The following is a 16371-nucleotide window of genomic DNA, read 5'->3' as shown; positions in this document are numbered from 1 at the left end:
CCACAAATGGCACTTTTCCACTGCAAGTACCGGCTCGGCTCCACTCGGCCCTGCTTGGCTCGGTTTGGTTTTCCACTGCATGGTACAGTGTTGGAACGGTTTGGTGCAGTTTGGTATGGTTTGTTTTTCCACTAAAGTAGTAAGTGGGGGGGATAACAACGATTCTCTGACCAATCAGTGGCTAGTAGTGACAAACAGTCAAGGCTGCATGCAGATTGTGGGATATGGTACCGGTACGGCCCTCTTGGAACCACAACCGAGGTGGTACTGTTTAAGTGAGCTGTACCATTCGGTTCCATGTAGTGGAAAAGCGCCACCGTACCTTACTGAACCGTTCCAACACCGTACCATGCAGTACCATGCAGTGGAAAAGCGCAAAAGCGAGCCGAACCGTTCAGTTCCATGCAGTGGAAAAGCGCCGCCATACCGAACCGTTCCAACACCGTACCATGCGGTACCATGCAGTGGAAAAGCGCAAAAGCGAGCCGAACCGTTCGGTTCCATGAAGTGGAAAAGCGCCTAAATAATATCAGGTGAAATACAGGACTCTCTGAAAACATGTGGTGTGGCTGTTTCAAGATGCACAATAAGGAGGCAGTTGAAGAAAGATGGGCTGCATGGTCGAGTCGCCAGAAGAAAGCCATTACTATGCAAATGCCACAACGTATCCGGCTTACAATACACCAAACAGCACAGAGACAAGCCCCAAACCTTTTGCCACAAAGTCATTTGGAGTGATGAGACCAAAATTGAGCTTTTTGGCCACAACCATAAACTCTACATTTGGAGAGAAGTCAACAAGGCCTATGATGAAAGGTACGCCATTCCTACTGTGAAACACGGTGGTGGATCACTGATGATTTGGGGATGTGTGAGCTACAAAGGCACAGGAAATTTGGTCAGAATTGATGGCAAGATGAATGCAGTAAGAAGTCAGTGGTCCTCAACCCTGGTCCTCAGGGCCAGGTTTGCAAGATAACTGAAATACATCCCAGGTGATATAATTTGCTGCTCAGTGATTGCAGTACTCTAGTCTGCATCTCCCCAAGGTAATACTTAAAATCTGGACTGCTAGTGGGCCCTGAGGACCGGAGTTGAGGACCACTGCAGTAGGTTATCAAAAAATCCTGGAGCTGCGCATGGGACGTACTTGGACATTCCAACATGACAATGATCCTAAACACAAGGCCAAGTTGACCTGTCATTGGCTACAGCAGAATGAAGTGAAGGTTCTGGAGTGGCCATCTCAGTCTCCTGACCTCAATATCATTGAGCCACTCTGGGGAGATCTCAAACGTGCCGTTCATGCAAGATAACCCAAGAATTTACAGGAACTGGAGGCTTTTCACCAGGAAGAATGGGCACCTTCACCATCTGAGAAGATAAAGAGCCTCATCCACAAATACCACAAAAGACTTCAAGTTTCATTGATGTTAAAGGGGGCAATACACGGTATTAAGAACTGGGGTGTGTAAACTTTTGATCAGGGTCATTTGAGTAGTTTCTGTTGTCATTAGGATTTAAAAATAGTAAATACAGTTGATTGATAATAAATGGCTTCAGCCAATCACTAACCATGAGTGAAAGAAAAGTTTTTGTGTTCTCATTCATATTCTCTGAAAAATGGCCAAGAAATCATAAATTCTGCCAGGGTGTGTAAACTTATGAGCACAACTGTTTGTATTGTATGTGCGGGTAACTCTGTAGCCTGTTTGTTTAGTTTGTGGCGCTTTTCATCAGATAATGACGTTTGGCGCGCCGTGTATTCCTTTGTCTGGCGCACCGTGTATTTCTATGTCAGGGTCAGCGTGAGCGCTTTGTTTGCTCGCCGTGTTGCTATGCACTCCATCTTCTCCGGCAGACGCGGTGAGCTGATATTGGATCGTTTTCACATATTTCTGTTGTCAGGTTAGAGGGTGATGTATAGAGGAAAGAGAACAAACACTTCTATGTTACATCCGCGGCCTTGACTTTGATGGCTAATTATCTGTTTGCATTATAGAGAACAATGATACAATGTGGCGCTAGATCCCGAATGTGTCCACCTGTAACCATCCTCACCTTCTACACTCACCGGCCACTTTATTAGGCACACCCGTTCAATTGCTTGGTAACACAAATTGCTAATCAGCCAATCACATGGCAGCAACTCAATGCATTTAGACATCTAGAGATGGTGAAGACGACTTGCGGAAGTTCCAACCATGCATCAGAATGGGGAAGAAAGGGGATTTAATTGACTTTGAACGTGGCATGGTGGTTGGTGCCAGATGGGCTGGTCTGAGAGTTTTCAAAAACTGCGGATCTACTGGGATTTTCACACACAACCATCTCTCTGGTTTACAGCGAAAGTTCCGAAAAATATCCAGTTGTATGGAGAAAAATGCCTTGGTGATGTCAGAGGAGAATAGGCAGATGATAGAAAGGCAACAGTAACTCAAATAACCACTCGTTACATCCAAGGTATACAGAATACCATCTCTAAACACACAACACATCAAACCTTAAAGTAGATAGACTACAGCAGCAGAAGACCACATCGGGTGCCACTCCGGTCAGCTAAGAGCAGGAAACCGAGGCTACAATTCGCACAGGATCACCAAAATTGGACAACAGAAGATTGGAAAAACGTTGCCTGGTCTGATCAGCCTCGATTTCAGCTGCGACATTCAGATGGTAGGGTTAGAATATGGCGCATGGATCAATCCTGCCTTGTATCGCCGGTTTAGACTGGTGGTGGTGGTGTAATGGTGTGGGGGATATTTTCTTGGCACACTTTGGGCCCCTTAGTACCAATTAAGCATCGTTTAAACAGCACGGCCTACCTGAGTATTGTTGCTGACCATGTCCATCCCTTTATGACTACAGTGTCCCCATCTTCTGATGGCTCCTTCCAGCAGGATAATGCACCATGTCACAAAGCTCCAATCATCTCACCACTGGTTTCTTCAACATGACAATGAGGTCACTGTACTCTAATGGCCTCCACATCTCACCAGATCAGGTCACTGTACTCCAATGGCCTCCACACTCACCAGATCAGGTCACTGTCCTCCAATGGCCTCCACACTCACCAGATCAGGTCACTGTACTCCAATGGCCTCCACACTCACCAGATCAGGTCACTGTACTCCAATGGCCTCCACACTCACCAGATCATGTCACTGTACTCCAATGGCCTCCACACTCACCAGATCAGGTCACTGTACTCCAATGGCCTCCACACTCACCAGATCAGGTCACTGTACTCCAATGGCCTCCACACTCACCAGATCAGGTCACTGTATTCCAATGGCCTCCACACTCACCAGATCAGGTTACTGTACTCCAGTGGCCTCCACACTCACCAGATCAGGTCACTGTACTCCAATCGCCTCCACACTCACCAGATCAGGTTACTGTACTCCAATGGCCTCCACACTCGCCAGATCAGGTCACTGTACTCCAATGGCCTCCACACTCACCAGATCTGGTCACTGTACTCCAATCGCCTCCACACTCACCAGATCAGGTCACTGTACTCCAATGGCCTCCACACTCACCAGATCAGGTTACTGTACTCCAGTGGCCTCCACACTCACCAGATCAGGTTACTGTACTCCAATGGCCTCCACACTCGCCAGATCAGGTCACTGTACTCCAATGGCCTCCGTACTCACCAGATCAGGTCACTGTACTCCAATGGCCTCCACATCTCACCAGATCAGGTTACTGTACTCCAATGGCCTCCACTCTCACCACATCTCATCCAATAGAGCGTCTTTGGTCACCATGGATTTGCAGCCGACAAACTTGTAGCAACTGCGTGATGCCATCATGTCACTATGGAGCAAAATCTCTGAGGAATGTTTCCAACACCTTGTTGAATCTATTCCACGGAGAATGAAGGCAGTTCTGAAGGCAAAAGGGGGCCCAACTCTAGCAAGGTGCACCTAATAAAGTGGCTGGTGAATGTAGGTGTAGAGTGTTTACCTGGCTCTGTTCCTGGATGTGGAGAACAATCCAGGTTTTATGATTTGTCACCACTCCAGGTTTGTGTTTTTTAGGTGCTTCAAGGTTATTGGTAAGGCGGGACAATGTGACAGTTTGGCCTTGGGCATCACCGATCAGTCCAATGAAAGGAAGATGTTTAAATTCCGCGCTATGATGCAAGTAACAGGCTGCAGCCTACCTCACATATTACTCCAAAGGGGTATGCAACCAAAAAAGTATAAAGGGAGGGAGGGATAGGTGCCGCTGCCCGGAGGGAGGGATGGAATGTGGAAAAGCAATAGGTGAAAATATGTGAAACCTCTAGTCCAGCCTTTCTCAACCTTTTCAACACGGAGGAACCCTTGAAATAACTTTCAGGTCTCAGGGAAACCCTGCTAAAAATTCCCAGATCTACAACTCATGATACATTGGTGTGACAGTCAGTGGGAGGAATGCTCCTTACACTTGTGGCCATTGGGAAGAATTACCCCCCTTACAGATTGCTAAAATAGCAATGGTGTCAGTGGGAACTTATCTTAGTGACAGAAATTGCTCAAGGAACCCCTAGCAACCTCTGGAGGAACCCCAGGGTTACATGGAACCCTGGTTGAAGAACCCTGCTCTAGTCTGAAATCTGACAAATATCAGTTATAAGAAGAACAGTAAAAAATTACAGCACAGAGTGCTTATGTGCAAAAAATATATACAGTATCTCACAAAAGTGAGTACACCCCTCACATTTCTGTAAATATTTTATTCTATCTTTTCATGTGACAACACTGAAGAAATTACACTCTGCTACAATGTAAAGTAGTGAGTGTACAGCTTGTATAACAGTGTAAATTTGCTGTCCCCTCAAAATAACTCAACACACAGCTATTAATGTCTAAACCGCTGGCAACAAAAGTGAGTACACCCCTAAGTGAAAAGGTTACTGGGATGCAGAACCCCCACTACCACTGCAAATGCTGTAGAATGGGTGTACGGCGCTGTGTCTATTCTCTGTCCCTCCTGCCCACCCATTGTCTCAGCCTTGTGTGCCGACACTGTTGAGAGCATTGATGGGCTCTCTTTATATCTGACGTCCGTTCTCTGTGCCTGGGGCACCTGTCCCTCCTGCCCACCCCTTGTCTCAGCCTTGTTTGCTGACACTGTTGGGAGCAGTGATAGGTTCTCTTTATATCTGACGTCCGTTCTCTGTGCCTGGAGCACCTGTCCCTCCTGCCCACCCCTTGTTTCAGCCTTGTGTGCCGACACTGTTGGGAGCAGTGATAGGCTCTCTTTATATCTAACGTCCATTCTCTGTGCCTGGGGCACCTGACCCTCCTGCCCACCCCTTGTCTCAGCCTTGTGTGCCGACACTGTTGGGAGCAGTGACAGGCTGACGCGTTTTGGATTTTCATATCTCTTCTCTCAGGCTTTTTGTTTACATCAGGAATGCAGATTTTATACAATACATGTCTAGATGGATTCCTAACGTTTGGTTTCTAATATTTTCTATTATTCCAGAACAAGGCATTCAAATGGTAAAGGACGGGAACTACACCAAAGCCATCAACATGTTCAGTGAAGCCATCAGATTAGATCCGAAAGATTACAGGTGAGTGTTCTGCAGACGCCTGCTCAGGGGAAGGGGGGATAGATTTGGGGAGGTTATGTGTGTGTCCGCGTACATTATGGTTTACAAGGAGTTAAAGCAGGGGTGTCAAACTCCATTTCATTGGGGGCCGCATCACCATTATGGTCGCCCTCAGAGGGCCAGTTCTATCTGTAGCCCACCACTATCAGAAGTCAAGAACCCCCACCCTCAGCCCCCTTACATCACAGTGTATCCCCTTTACCATGTGCTGCTGCTGGGAAGAAGCTGGAGGCAGAGCTGGGAAGCAGCAACTGCAGGGTCTGGAGGAGGGCTGGAGTCAGCTGCCAGAGTCTACTGAATGCTGGGACCAGTGGAGGCGGAGAGGAGGGGGTGCTGCAGCTGCACAGAGAGATGCAGGATCTGTAGGAGTTGTGACCTCCTCTCAGCTACTGCTGAGTTGGGGGGGGTCTTCTCTGTAGCTGCAGGGGGAAGCACAGGATCTGGCAGAGGAGTTCTGTCCTCTCTGCTGCCAACTGCTGAGTTGGGGGGGGGGGTTGTCCTCTCTGCAGCTGCAGGGGGAAGCACAGGATCTGGCAGAGGAGTTCTGTTCTCACTGCTGCCAACTGCTGAGTTGGGGGGGTGGTCCTCTCTGCAGCTGCAGGGGGAAGCACAGGATCTGGCAGAGGAGTTCTGTCCTCTCTGCTGTCAACTGCTGAGCTGGGGGGGGGGGGGGTCCTCTCTGCAGCTGCAAGGGGAAGCACAGGATCTGGCAGAGGAGTTCTGTCCTCTCTGCTGCCAACTGCTGAGTTGGGGGAATGGACCTCTCTGCAGCTGCAAGGGGAAGCATAGGATCTAGCAGAGGAGTTCTGTAATCTCTGGTGCCAACTGCTGAGTTGGGGGTGGTCCTCTCTACAGCTGCAGGGGGAAGCACAGGATCTGGCAGAGGAGTTCTGTCCTCTCTGCTGCCAACTGCTGAGTTTGGAGGGTGGTCCTCTCTGCAGCTGCAAGGGGAAGCACAGGATCTGGCAGAGGAGTTCTGTCCTCTCTGCTGCCAACTGCTGAGTTTGGAGGGTGGTCCTCTCTGCAGCTGCAAGGGGAAGCACAGGATCTGGCAGAGGAGTTCTGTCCTCTCTGCTGCCAACTGCTGAGTTGGGGGAGTGGTCCTCTCTGCAGCTGCAAGGGGAAGCACAGGATCTGGCAGAGGAGTTCTGTCCTCTCTGTTGCCGTCTGCTGAGACAAGGTGGGGGCAGAGATGAGGGAGATGCAGCAGCTGCAGGAGAGGTGCAAGGGCCACATGAAATGTCCTGGAGGGCCTGATTCGGCCCACGGGCCTTGTGTTTGATACATGTGTGTTAAAGTCTTCTTCATTCTAGCGCAGTTCATCACTGTGATCAAAACTGAACATTAACCAGTTCCCGACCACCCGCCGCCTTTTTACTGCGGCAGGCTGGCTCGTACAGGCAAAAGGTCATAGACCTACGTCGCTCGCATGAGGGGGGGGCGAGTGCGCCACCAGGGGCATGCTCCCGCCCCAATTGTCAGCGGGGAAGCCAATGCGTTTGTCAGATGGCTCCGATTGCCGCCTGACACCCGCGATCTTTCCCCCGCTGAGAGAGAAGGATGGGCAGCTGTTGTAAACACAGCTGACCATTCTTCTCTCTGGGATGATCATAGAGCCCCTGTGATCCGTCTATTTAGGATCACAGGTCTCTATGGTCATCTCAGAAGCCACGCCCCCCCACAGTTAGAATCACTCCCCTAGGGTCACATTTAACCCCTTGATCACCCACAATGTTAACCCCTTCCCTGCCAGTGTCATTATTATAGTAAGAGTGTATATTTTTAGCGCTGATTACTGTAGTAATGTCACTGGTCCCCCCAAAAGTGTCAAAAATGTCAGTTAGGGGTCCGATCTGTCCGCCGCAATGTCGCAGTCCCGCTAAAAATTGCAGATCGCCGCCATTGCTAGTAAAAAAAAAAAAAAACAATAAAAAAATGTCATAAATCTTTCCCGTAGTTAGTAGACGCAATAACTTCTGCGCAAACCAATCAAAATACGCTTATTGCGATTTTTTTTTTTTTTACCAAAAATATGTAGCAGAAAACAAATTGGCCTAAAATGTTAAATTTTGATCTTTAAATTTTTTTTTTTGGGAACGTTATATATCAGAAAGTGAAAAATATTGTTTTTTTTTTCAGAATTGACGCTATTTTTTTGTTTATAACGCAAAAAGTAAAAATCGCACCGGTGATCAAATACCACCAAAAGAAAGCTCTGTTTGTGGGAGAAAAAGACATCAATTTTGTTTGGGTACAGCGTCGCACGACCGCGTAATTGTCCGTTAAATTAACGCAGTGCCGAATCGCAAAATATGGCCTGGTCATTAAGGGGGCAAATCCTTCCGGTCCAGAAGTGGTTAACCACTTCATCCCCGGAAGGTTTCACCTCCCCTTCCGGACCAGTGCATTTTTTTTACAATTTTGCGCTGCGCTTCAACTGACGTTCGTGCAACGCTGTACCCAAAACAAAATTTATGTCCATTTTTTTAAAATTGTTTTTTAAAATTGATGTCCTTTGTTTGCCACAAACAGAGCTTTCTTTTGATGGTATTTGATCACCTGTGCGATTTTTAATTTTTGCTCTATAAACTTATAAATTTAAATATAAATTATAAATTTATACATTATAAAAAAAAGAGCGACAATTCTGAAAAAAAAAAAAAAAAAACAATATTTTTCACTTTCTGCTATAAAACCCATCCAATAAAAAAAAATGTAAAAAATCTAATTTCTTCATGAATTTAGGCCAGTATGTATCCTGATATATGTTTGCTGTAAAAAGAAAATACCAAGAAGTGGTTATTGATTGGTTGGTTTATGCAAAAGTTATCGCGTCTACAAACCATGGGATATTTTTGTGGCATTTTTATTTATTTATTTTGTTACTAGTAATGGCGGCGATCACCGACTTACAGCGGGTCTTGCGACATTGTGGCGGACAAATCGGACACTAACTGATACTTTTGATATTTTTTTGGGGACCAGTTACACTGATACAGTGATTAGTGCTAATAATATGCTCTGTCGTTGTACTGACACTGGCAGGGAAGGAGTTATCAGGGGTGATCAATGCTTAGTGCTTTCTAACTGTGTGGGGGTTTCTTTGATTAGGTAAAGACAGAGATCTGTGTTCCTGCTTAGCCACGGCCCAGGTCCCTCCCCCTTTCTCTTCTCATTTGCTGACTGACTTTAACTGACCGGAGCAGGAGCCAATGGCGCCGTGCTGCTGTCTCTGCCAATCAGGAGGTGAGTCACGGGCAGCCAAGACACTCCTACAACACCATTGGATCTAGATGGGGCTCAGGTAAGTTTTGGGGGGCTGCTGCACATAGAAGGCTTTTTATCTCAATGCACCTTCTGCTTTTATAAACAGCCTTTTTTTTTTAACCACTTGCCCACCGCCCCACGCAGATTTGCTGCGGCAGGGTGGCTCGGCTGCGAATAATCACGTTGATCTACGTGATTATGTGCACGTTGTTTTCGGCGGCGCGCGCGTGCCACCGTAGCCGCGCTACCGCTGTGATTAGACACAGCGGGAGCCAGACTGCGGAAGGAGCGGGCTCGATCGCCGCCGGCCTCCCGCGATCTTTGGCTAGAATGACAGACGAGCCGCCGGCTTATGTAAACAAAGCAGGCGGCTCTCCTGTCTAGAGAGGCAGGGAAAGATCTTGTGATTCAGCTAAGCTGACCGATCTCTCCCTGCCTCTGTCCAACCCATCCCCCCACACAGTTAGTGAGCACAATAGGGAACACATTTAACCGCTTTGATCACCCCCAGTGTTAACCCCTTCCCTGCCAGTGTCATTTATACAGTAACAGTGCAATAGTTTTTACTATTGTTGCAGGGGAAGCTTTATTGTTGCTGGGGGGATCTATTGTTGGGGGTTGGGGTCTATTGTTGCTGATTCCAGGGGATCTATTTTACTGCTTTTCTAGATATCATTAACAAACTCCATACAAATTACCTAGAACCACAGGGCTGTCTTTAACACGGGGCAAAAGGGGCAGCTGTCCCGGGCCCAGCAATTGTTGTGGGGCCCAAAGCAGCTGCCCCTTGAGCCCGCACTGCCCACAAATAGTTGATAAGTCCATTTGGTAGGGCCCAAGAAAATTTTTGCCCAGGGTCCAGCCAGTACTAAAGACGGGCCTGTAGAACCACAACATGATACTTGGTTCTGTATTCTCTAAAAGGGGGGGGGGGGGTACTGGGAGGTGGGTAGAGGGTGGAACCAAAGGACAGCGCTCGGAGGTGGGTACGGGATGAAGACAAGGGGTGACTCAGAAGAGGGGAGTACCTGCACCTGTTCTCAGAGAAAAAAAGCCCTGCTTCTCTTCACCAGGAATCCTTTAGGCATGTCTGTGGCAGAAGCGGTGCAGCCTTTTTACGGGGCATCAGATCGGCTCGGGTGGGCAATTGCCCCCCCTGTCCCCTTGCCCAGTCCTTCCCTGGTCACCACCTATGGGGTGGGTTGCAGGAGAAGAGCCTCAACCCCCCCCCCCCCCCCCCGGTGACTGCACATAGATTTTCATAACTTGTAATTTTTGCACTTTTTATTTTTCAGTATCATCCCAAAATTTCAGACTTCTATCATTTTGGTTCTCATAATTGTGATCTTTATTGCTCAATTGTAATGTCTACCCATTATCTAGCCCTGCGTGGGCAATTTACAAGCTTGCCTTTGTATTCTCGTGTTTATTCTCAAAACCAATAAACATTGAAACAGAAAAAAAAAAAAAAAAATTAACCTTTTAATATCGCTTTAATTTTGGAATTGGGGGACATTATGTAGGTCCTGGTGGTGTTAGGAATGAAACATTTTAGTGGTTTACTTGTTCAAACCTTTATATTGTAAATGCAATTGCTAGGATGCATTACATATGCAGCTACTATATATAATATATATATATATATATATATATATATATATATATATATATATGTATGTATGTATGTATGTGTGTGTGTGTGTGTGTGTGTGTATATATATACACATATATGTGTGTATATATATATATATATATGTATATATATATATATATATACATATATGTATGTATATATATATATATATATATATATATACATACAACTACTATGTATGTAACATATAATCTAATACTGTTGGGTAAAAAAATGTAATAAATTCTACATTTAAGTGTACATAGTTACATAGTCAGGTTGAAAACAGACACAAGTCCAATAAAAAAAAAAAAAAAAAAAAAAAAAAACCAGTAAAGAAAAGCCAACCATACAATCCCATATACACAATCCTATACCCGCAGTTGATCCAGAGGAAGGCGAAAAAACCCCAGCAAAGCATGATCCATCCCGCTACAGCAGGGGAAAAAATTCCTTCCTGATCCTCCGAGAGCCAATCGGATTTTCCCTGGATCAACTTTACCTATAAATGTTAGTACCCAGTTATATTATGTACACCTAGGAAAGAATCCAGGGCTTTTTTAAAGCAATCTCCTGAGCTGGCCAGAACCACCTCTGGAGGGAGTCTATTCCACATTTTCACAGCTCTTATGGTGAAGAAACCTTTCTGTATTTGGAAGGTAAATCTCTTTTCCTCTAGACTTAGAGTGCCGCCTTGTCCTCTGTGTTGACCTTAAAGCGAATAACTCAACACCAATTTCACTATATGGACCCCTTATGTATTTATACATGGTGATCATACCCCCCCCCCTTATGTATTTATACATGGTGATCATATCCCCCATTATGTATTTATACAAGGAGATCATAACCCCCCTTATGTATTTATACATGGCGATCATATCCCCCCCTTATGTATTTATACATGGCGATCATATCCCCCCCTTATGTATTTATACATGGCGATCATATCCCCCCTTATGTATTTATACATGGCGATCATATCCCCCCCTTATGTATTTATACATGGTGATCATATCCCCCCTTATGTATTTATACATGGAGATCATATCCCCCCTTATGTATTTATACATGGTGATCATATCCCCCCTTATGTATTTATACATGGTGATCATATCTCCCCCCCCCCCCTTTTATATTTATACATGGAGATCATATCCCCCTTATGTATTTATACATGGAGATCATATCCCCCCTTATGTATTTATACATGGTGATCATATCCCCCCTTATGTATTTATACATGGTGATCATATCCCCCCTTATGTATTTATACATGGTGATCATATCCCCCCTTATGTATTTATACATGGTGATCATATCTCCCCCCCCCCTTTTATATTTATACATGGAGATCATATCCCCCTTATGTATTTATACATGGAGATCATATCCCCCCTTATGTTTTTATACATGGTGATCATATCCCCCCTTATGTATTTATACATGGTGAGCATATCCCCCCTTATGTATTTATACTTGGTGATCATATCCCCCCTTTTGTATTTATACATGGTGATCATATCCCCCCTTATGTATTTATACATGGTGATCATATCCCCCCTTATGTATTTATACATGGTGATCATATCCCCCCTTATGTATTTATACATGGTGATCATATCTCCCCCCCCCCTTTTATATTTATACATGGAGATCATATCCCCCTTATGTATTTATACATGGAGATCATATCCCCCCTTATGTTTTTATACATGGTGAGCATATCCCCCCTTATGTATTTATACTTGGTGATCATATCCCCCCTTTTGTATTTATACATGGTGATCATATCCCCCCTTATGTATTTATACATGGTGATCATATCCCCCTTATGTATTTATACATGGTGAGCATATCCCCCCTTATGTATTTATACTTGGTGATCATATCCCCCCTTTTGTATTTATACATGGTGATCATATCCCCCCTTATGTATTTATACATGGTGATCATATCCCCCCTTTTGTATTTATACATGGTGATCATATCCCCCCTTATGTATTTATACATGGTGATCATATCCCCCCCTTATGTATTTATACTTGGTGATCATATCCCCCCCCCCTTTTGTATTTATACATGGTGATCATATCCCCCCTTATGTATTTATACATGGTGATCATATCCCCCCCTTTTGTATTTATACATGGTGATCATATCCCCCCTTATTTATTTATACATGGAGATCATATCCCCCCTTATGTATTTATACATGGTGATCATATCCCCCCTTATGTATTTATACATGGAGATCATATCCCCCTTATGTATTTATACATGGAGATCATATCCCCCCTTATGTATTTATACATGGAGATCATATCCCCTCCTTATGTATTTATACATGGTGATCATATCCCCCCTTATGTATTTATACATGGAGATCATATCCCCCCCCCTTTTGTATTTATACATGGTGATCATATCCCCCCTTATGTATTTATACATGGTGATCATATCCCCCCTTATGTATTTATACATGGTGAGCATATCCCCCCTTATGTATTTATACTTGGTGATCATATCCCCCCTTTTGTATTTATACATGGTGATCATATCCCCCCTTATGTATTTATACATGGTGATCATATCCCCCCTTTTGTATTTATACATGGTGATCATATCCCCCCTTATGTATTTATACATGGTGATCATATCCCCCCCTTATGTATTTATACTTGGTGATCATATCCCCCCCCTTTTGTATTTATACATGGTGATCATATCCCCCCTTATGTATTTATACATGGTGATCATATCCCCCCCTTTTGTATTTATACATGGTGATCATATCCCCCCTTATTTATTTATACATGGAGATCATATCCCCCCTTATGTATTTATACATGGTGATCATATCCCCCCTTATGTATTTATACATGGAGATCATATCCCCCTTATGTATTTATACATGGAGATCATATCCCCCCCTTATGTATTTATACATGGAGATCATATCCCCTCCTTATGTATTTATACATGGTGATCATATCCCCCCTTATGTATTTATACATGGAGATCATATCCCCCCCCCTTATGTATTTATACATGGAGATCATATCCCCTCCTTATGTATTTATACATGGAGATCATATCCCTCCTTATGTATTTATACATGGTGATCATATCCCCCTTATGTATTTATACATGGTGATCATATCCCCCCCTTATGTATTTATACATGGTGATCATACCCCTCTTATGTATTTATACATGGTGATCATATCCCCCTTATGTATTTATACATGGTGATCATATCCCCCCTTATGTATTTATACATGGTGATCATATCCCCCCCCCTTATGTATTTATACATGGTGATCATATCCCCCCCCCTTATGTATTTATACATGGAGATCATATCCCCCCTTATGTATTTATACATGGTGATCATATCCCCCCCTTAATCTCCTCTTTTTAAGAGAGAATAAATTCAGTTCCTCTAATCTCTCCTCATAGCTGAGCTCCTCCATGCCTCTTATCAGTTTGGTTGCCCTTCTCTGCACTTTCTCCAGTTCCCCGATATCCTTTTTGAGAACTGGAGTCCAAAACTGAACTGCATATTCCAGATGAGGTCTTACTAATGATTTATACAGGGGCAAAATGATATCTCTCTCTCTGGAGTCCATACCTCTCCTAATACAAGAAAGAACTTTGCTTGCTTTGAAAACCACAGCTTGGCATTGTAGTGTAGCCAGGTGTTAGGCCTCATGCACATAGGGGGTGTTTGGCTCCAGCATTCAGATGTGGGCAGAAAACCCCTGCCTGCAGCCTGTAAAATTCTTAGAGGTGGACTGCTTGTGTTCTGGGCAGTCGTCCCTGGGCACATACTGCGCTAATCGTTCAAACTGCTGGGTGCCCCATCCAGTTGCAGCAGCTGTCAGCCGCTCATAGAGTTCAACAACTTCCTCCAAATGGACGTACCCATTCGCCCTTGTGGTTTAGTGGGTATAACAGGATGGTGGGTGCACCTACAGGCATCATCCTGGCGATTCTGTAGAAGGCAGAAGGGATCTGAGTGGCTAATTAACCATGCAATCACTTCTGCAGGTGGGGGAAGGGGATCCCACACCCCTTCCCCCCACTGCCACCTCTCCAGTCACATCGCGGAGGCCGGCGGCGGTGGCTGCCTGGGACAAAGAGAGGAACTGACATTGTTCCCCTTTCTCTGTAACCCTGCAAACCGGGAGCGATGAGTATTTATCATTTCCGGTTCCGCCCCTTGGTTCACCTGGCCACTAGCAGCAAGAGCAGCAGCCGATCAGACCAATCTTGGTCCAATCTGCTGCATTGGGGGGCCAGATAAGAGATTTGGGGTCTAATAGACCCCAAATCTCTCCATAAAGAGGACCTGTCTAATAGACCCCAAATCTCTCCATAAAGAGGACCTGTCTAATAGACCCCAAATCTCTCCATAAAGAGGACCTGTCTAATAGACCCCAAATCTCTCCATAAAGAGGACCTGTCTAATAGACCCCAAATCTCTCCATAAAGAGGACCTGTCTAATAGACCCCAAATCTCTCCATTAAGAGGACTTGTCTAATAGACCCAAAATCTCTCCATAAAGAGGACCTGTCTAATAGACCCCAAACTCTCCATAAACAGGACCTGTCTAATAGACCCCAAATCTCTCCATAAAGAGGACCTGTCTAATAGACCCCAAATCTCTCCATAAAGAGGACCTGTCTAATAGACCCAAAATCTCTCTATAAAGAGGACCTGTCTAATAGACCCCAAATCTCTCCATAAAGAGGACCTGTCTAATAGACCCCAAATCTCTCCATAAAGAGAACCTGTCTAATAGACCCAAAATCTCTCCATAAAGAGGACCTGTCTAATAGACCCCAAACTCTCCATAAACAGGACCTGTCTAATAGACCCCAAATCTCTCCATAAAGAGGACCTGTCTAATTGACCCCAAATCTCTCCATAAAGAGGACCTGTCTAATAGACCCAAAATCTCTCCATAAAGAGGACCTGTCTAATAGACCCCAAATCTCTCCATAAAGAGGACCTGTCTAATAGACCCCAAATCTCTCCATAAAGAGGACCTGTCTAATAGACCCCAAATCTCTCCATAAAGAGGACCTGTCTTATAGACCCCAAATCTCTCCATAAAGAGAACCTGTCTAATAGACCCCAAATCTCTCCATAAAGAGGACCTGTCTAATAGACCCCAAATCTCTCCATAAAAGGGACCTGTCTAATAGACCCCAAATCTCTCCATAAAGAGAACCTGTCTAATAGACCCCAAATCTTTCCATAAAGAGTACCTGTCTAATAGACCCCAAATCTCTCTTTATAAAGAGGATCTGTCTAATAGACCCAAAATCTCTCCATAAAGAGGACCTGTCTAATAAACCCCAAATGTCTCCATAAAGAGGACCTGTCTAATAGTCCCCAAATCTCTCCATAAAGAGGACCTGTCTAATAGACCCCAAACGTCTCCATAAAGAGGACCTGTCTAATAGACCCCAAATGTCTCCATAAAGAGGACCTGTCTAATAGACTCCAAATCTCTCCATAAAGAGGACTTGTCACGGCCCATGCTGTCACAAGGGATGTTGTTCATCCCTTGTGATAGCAATACCATGGAAAGAGAAATACCCCCAAATGGGACTTTTAGGGCAGTTAATGAATGAATAGTATTATAGTAAAAACACAGTATTTTATTAATATAAGGTTAAGATCATGATAAACATAGATTAAAAACAAATGTGAAAAACCCATCTGTATCTATATCACTGGTTCAGAAAGTGAGCAACAGAGGGATCAGCCCAGTGTTCTCATTATTGCCAACATGTTTCGGAAAAAAAATTCCTTCTTCAGGGAATAAATCTGAACACCGTATTCTAC

At 44.6% G+C, this 16371-nt stretch overlaps 1 protein-coding gene across 1 annotated transcript in view; it reads left to right on the top strand.

Annotated features, from left to right (window-relative positions):
- Positions 1-16371, top strand: part of LOC309563770 (uncharacterized protein) — a 204498-nt gene that overhangs the window by 136733 nt on the left and 51394 nt on the right. Inside the window, exon 8 of the mRNA XM_082268371.1 lies at positions 5482-5572. Within this exon, the coding sequence (XP_082124497.1) occupies positions 5482-5572 (91 nt within the window). The remainder of the gene's footprint in view (positions 1-5481; positions 5573-16371) is intronic.

The sequence above is a fragment of the Pelophylax lessonae genome, assembly GCF_965119305.1.
Source record: "Pelophylax lessonae genome assembly, chromosome: 9".
In the NCBI taxonomy this organism is placed as follows: domain Eukaryota; kingdom Metazoa; phylum Chordata; class Amphibia; order Anura; family Ranidae; genus Pelophylax; species Pelophylax lessonae.
This window is presented reverse-complemented; position numbering and strand designations above follow the sequence as displayed.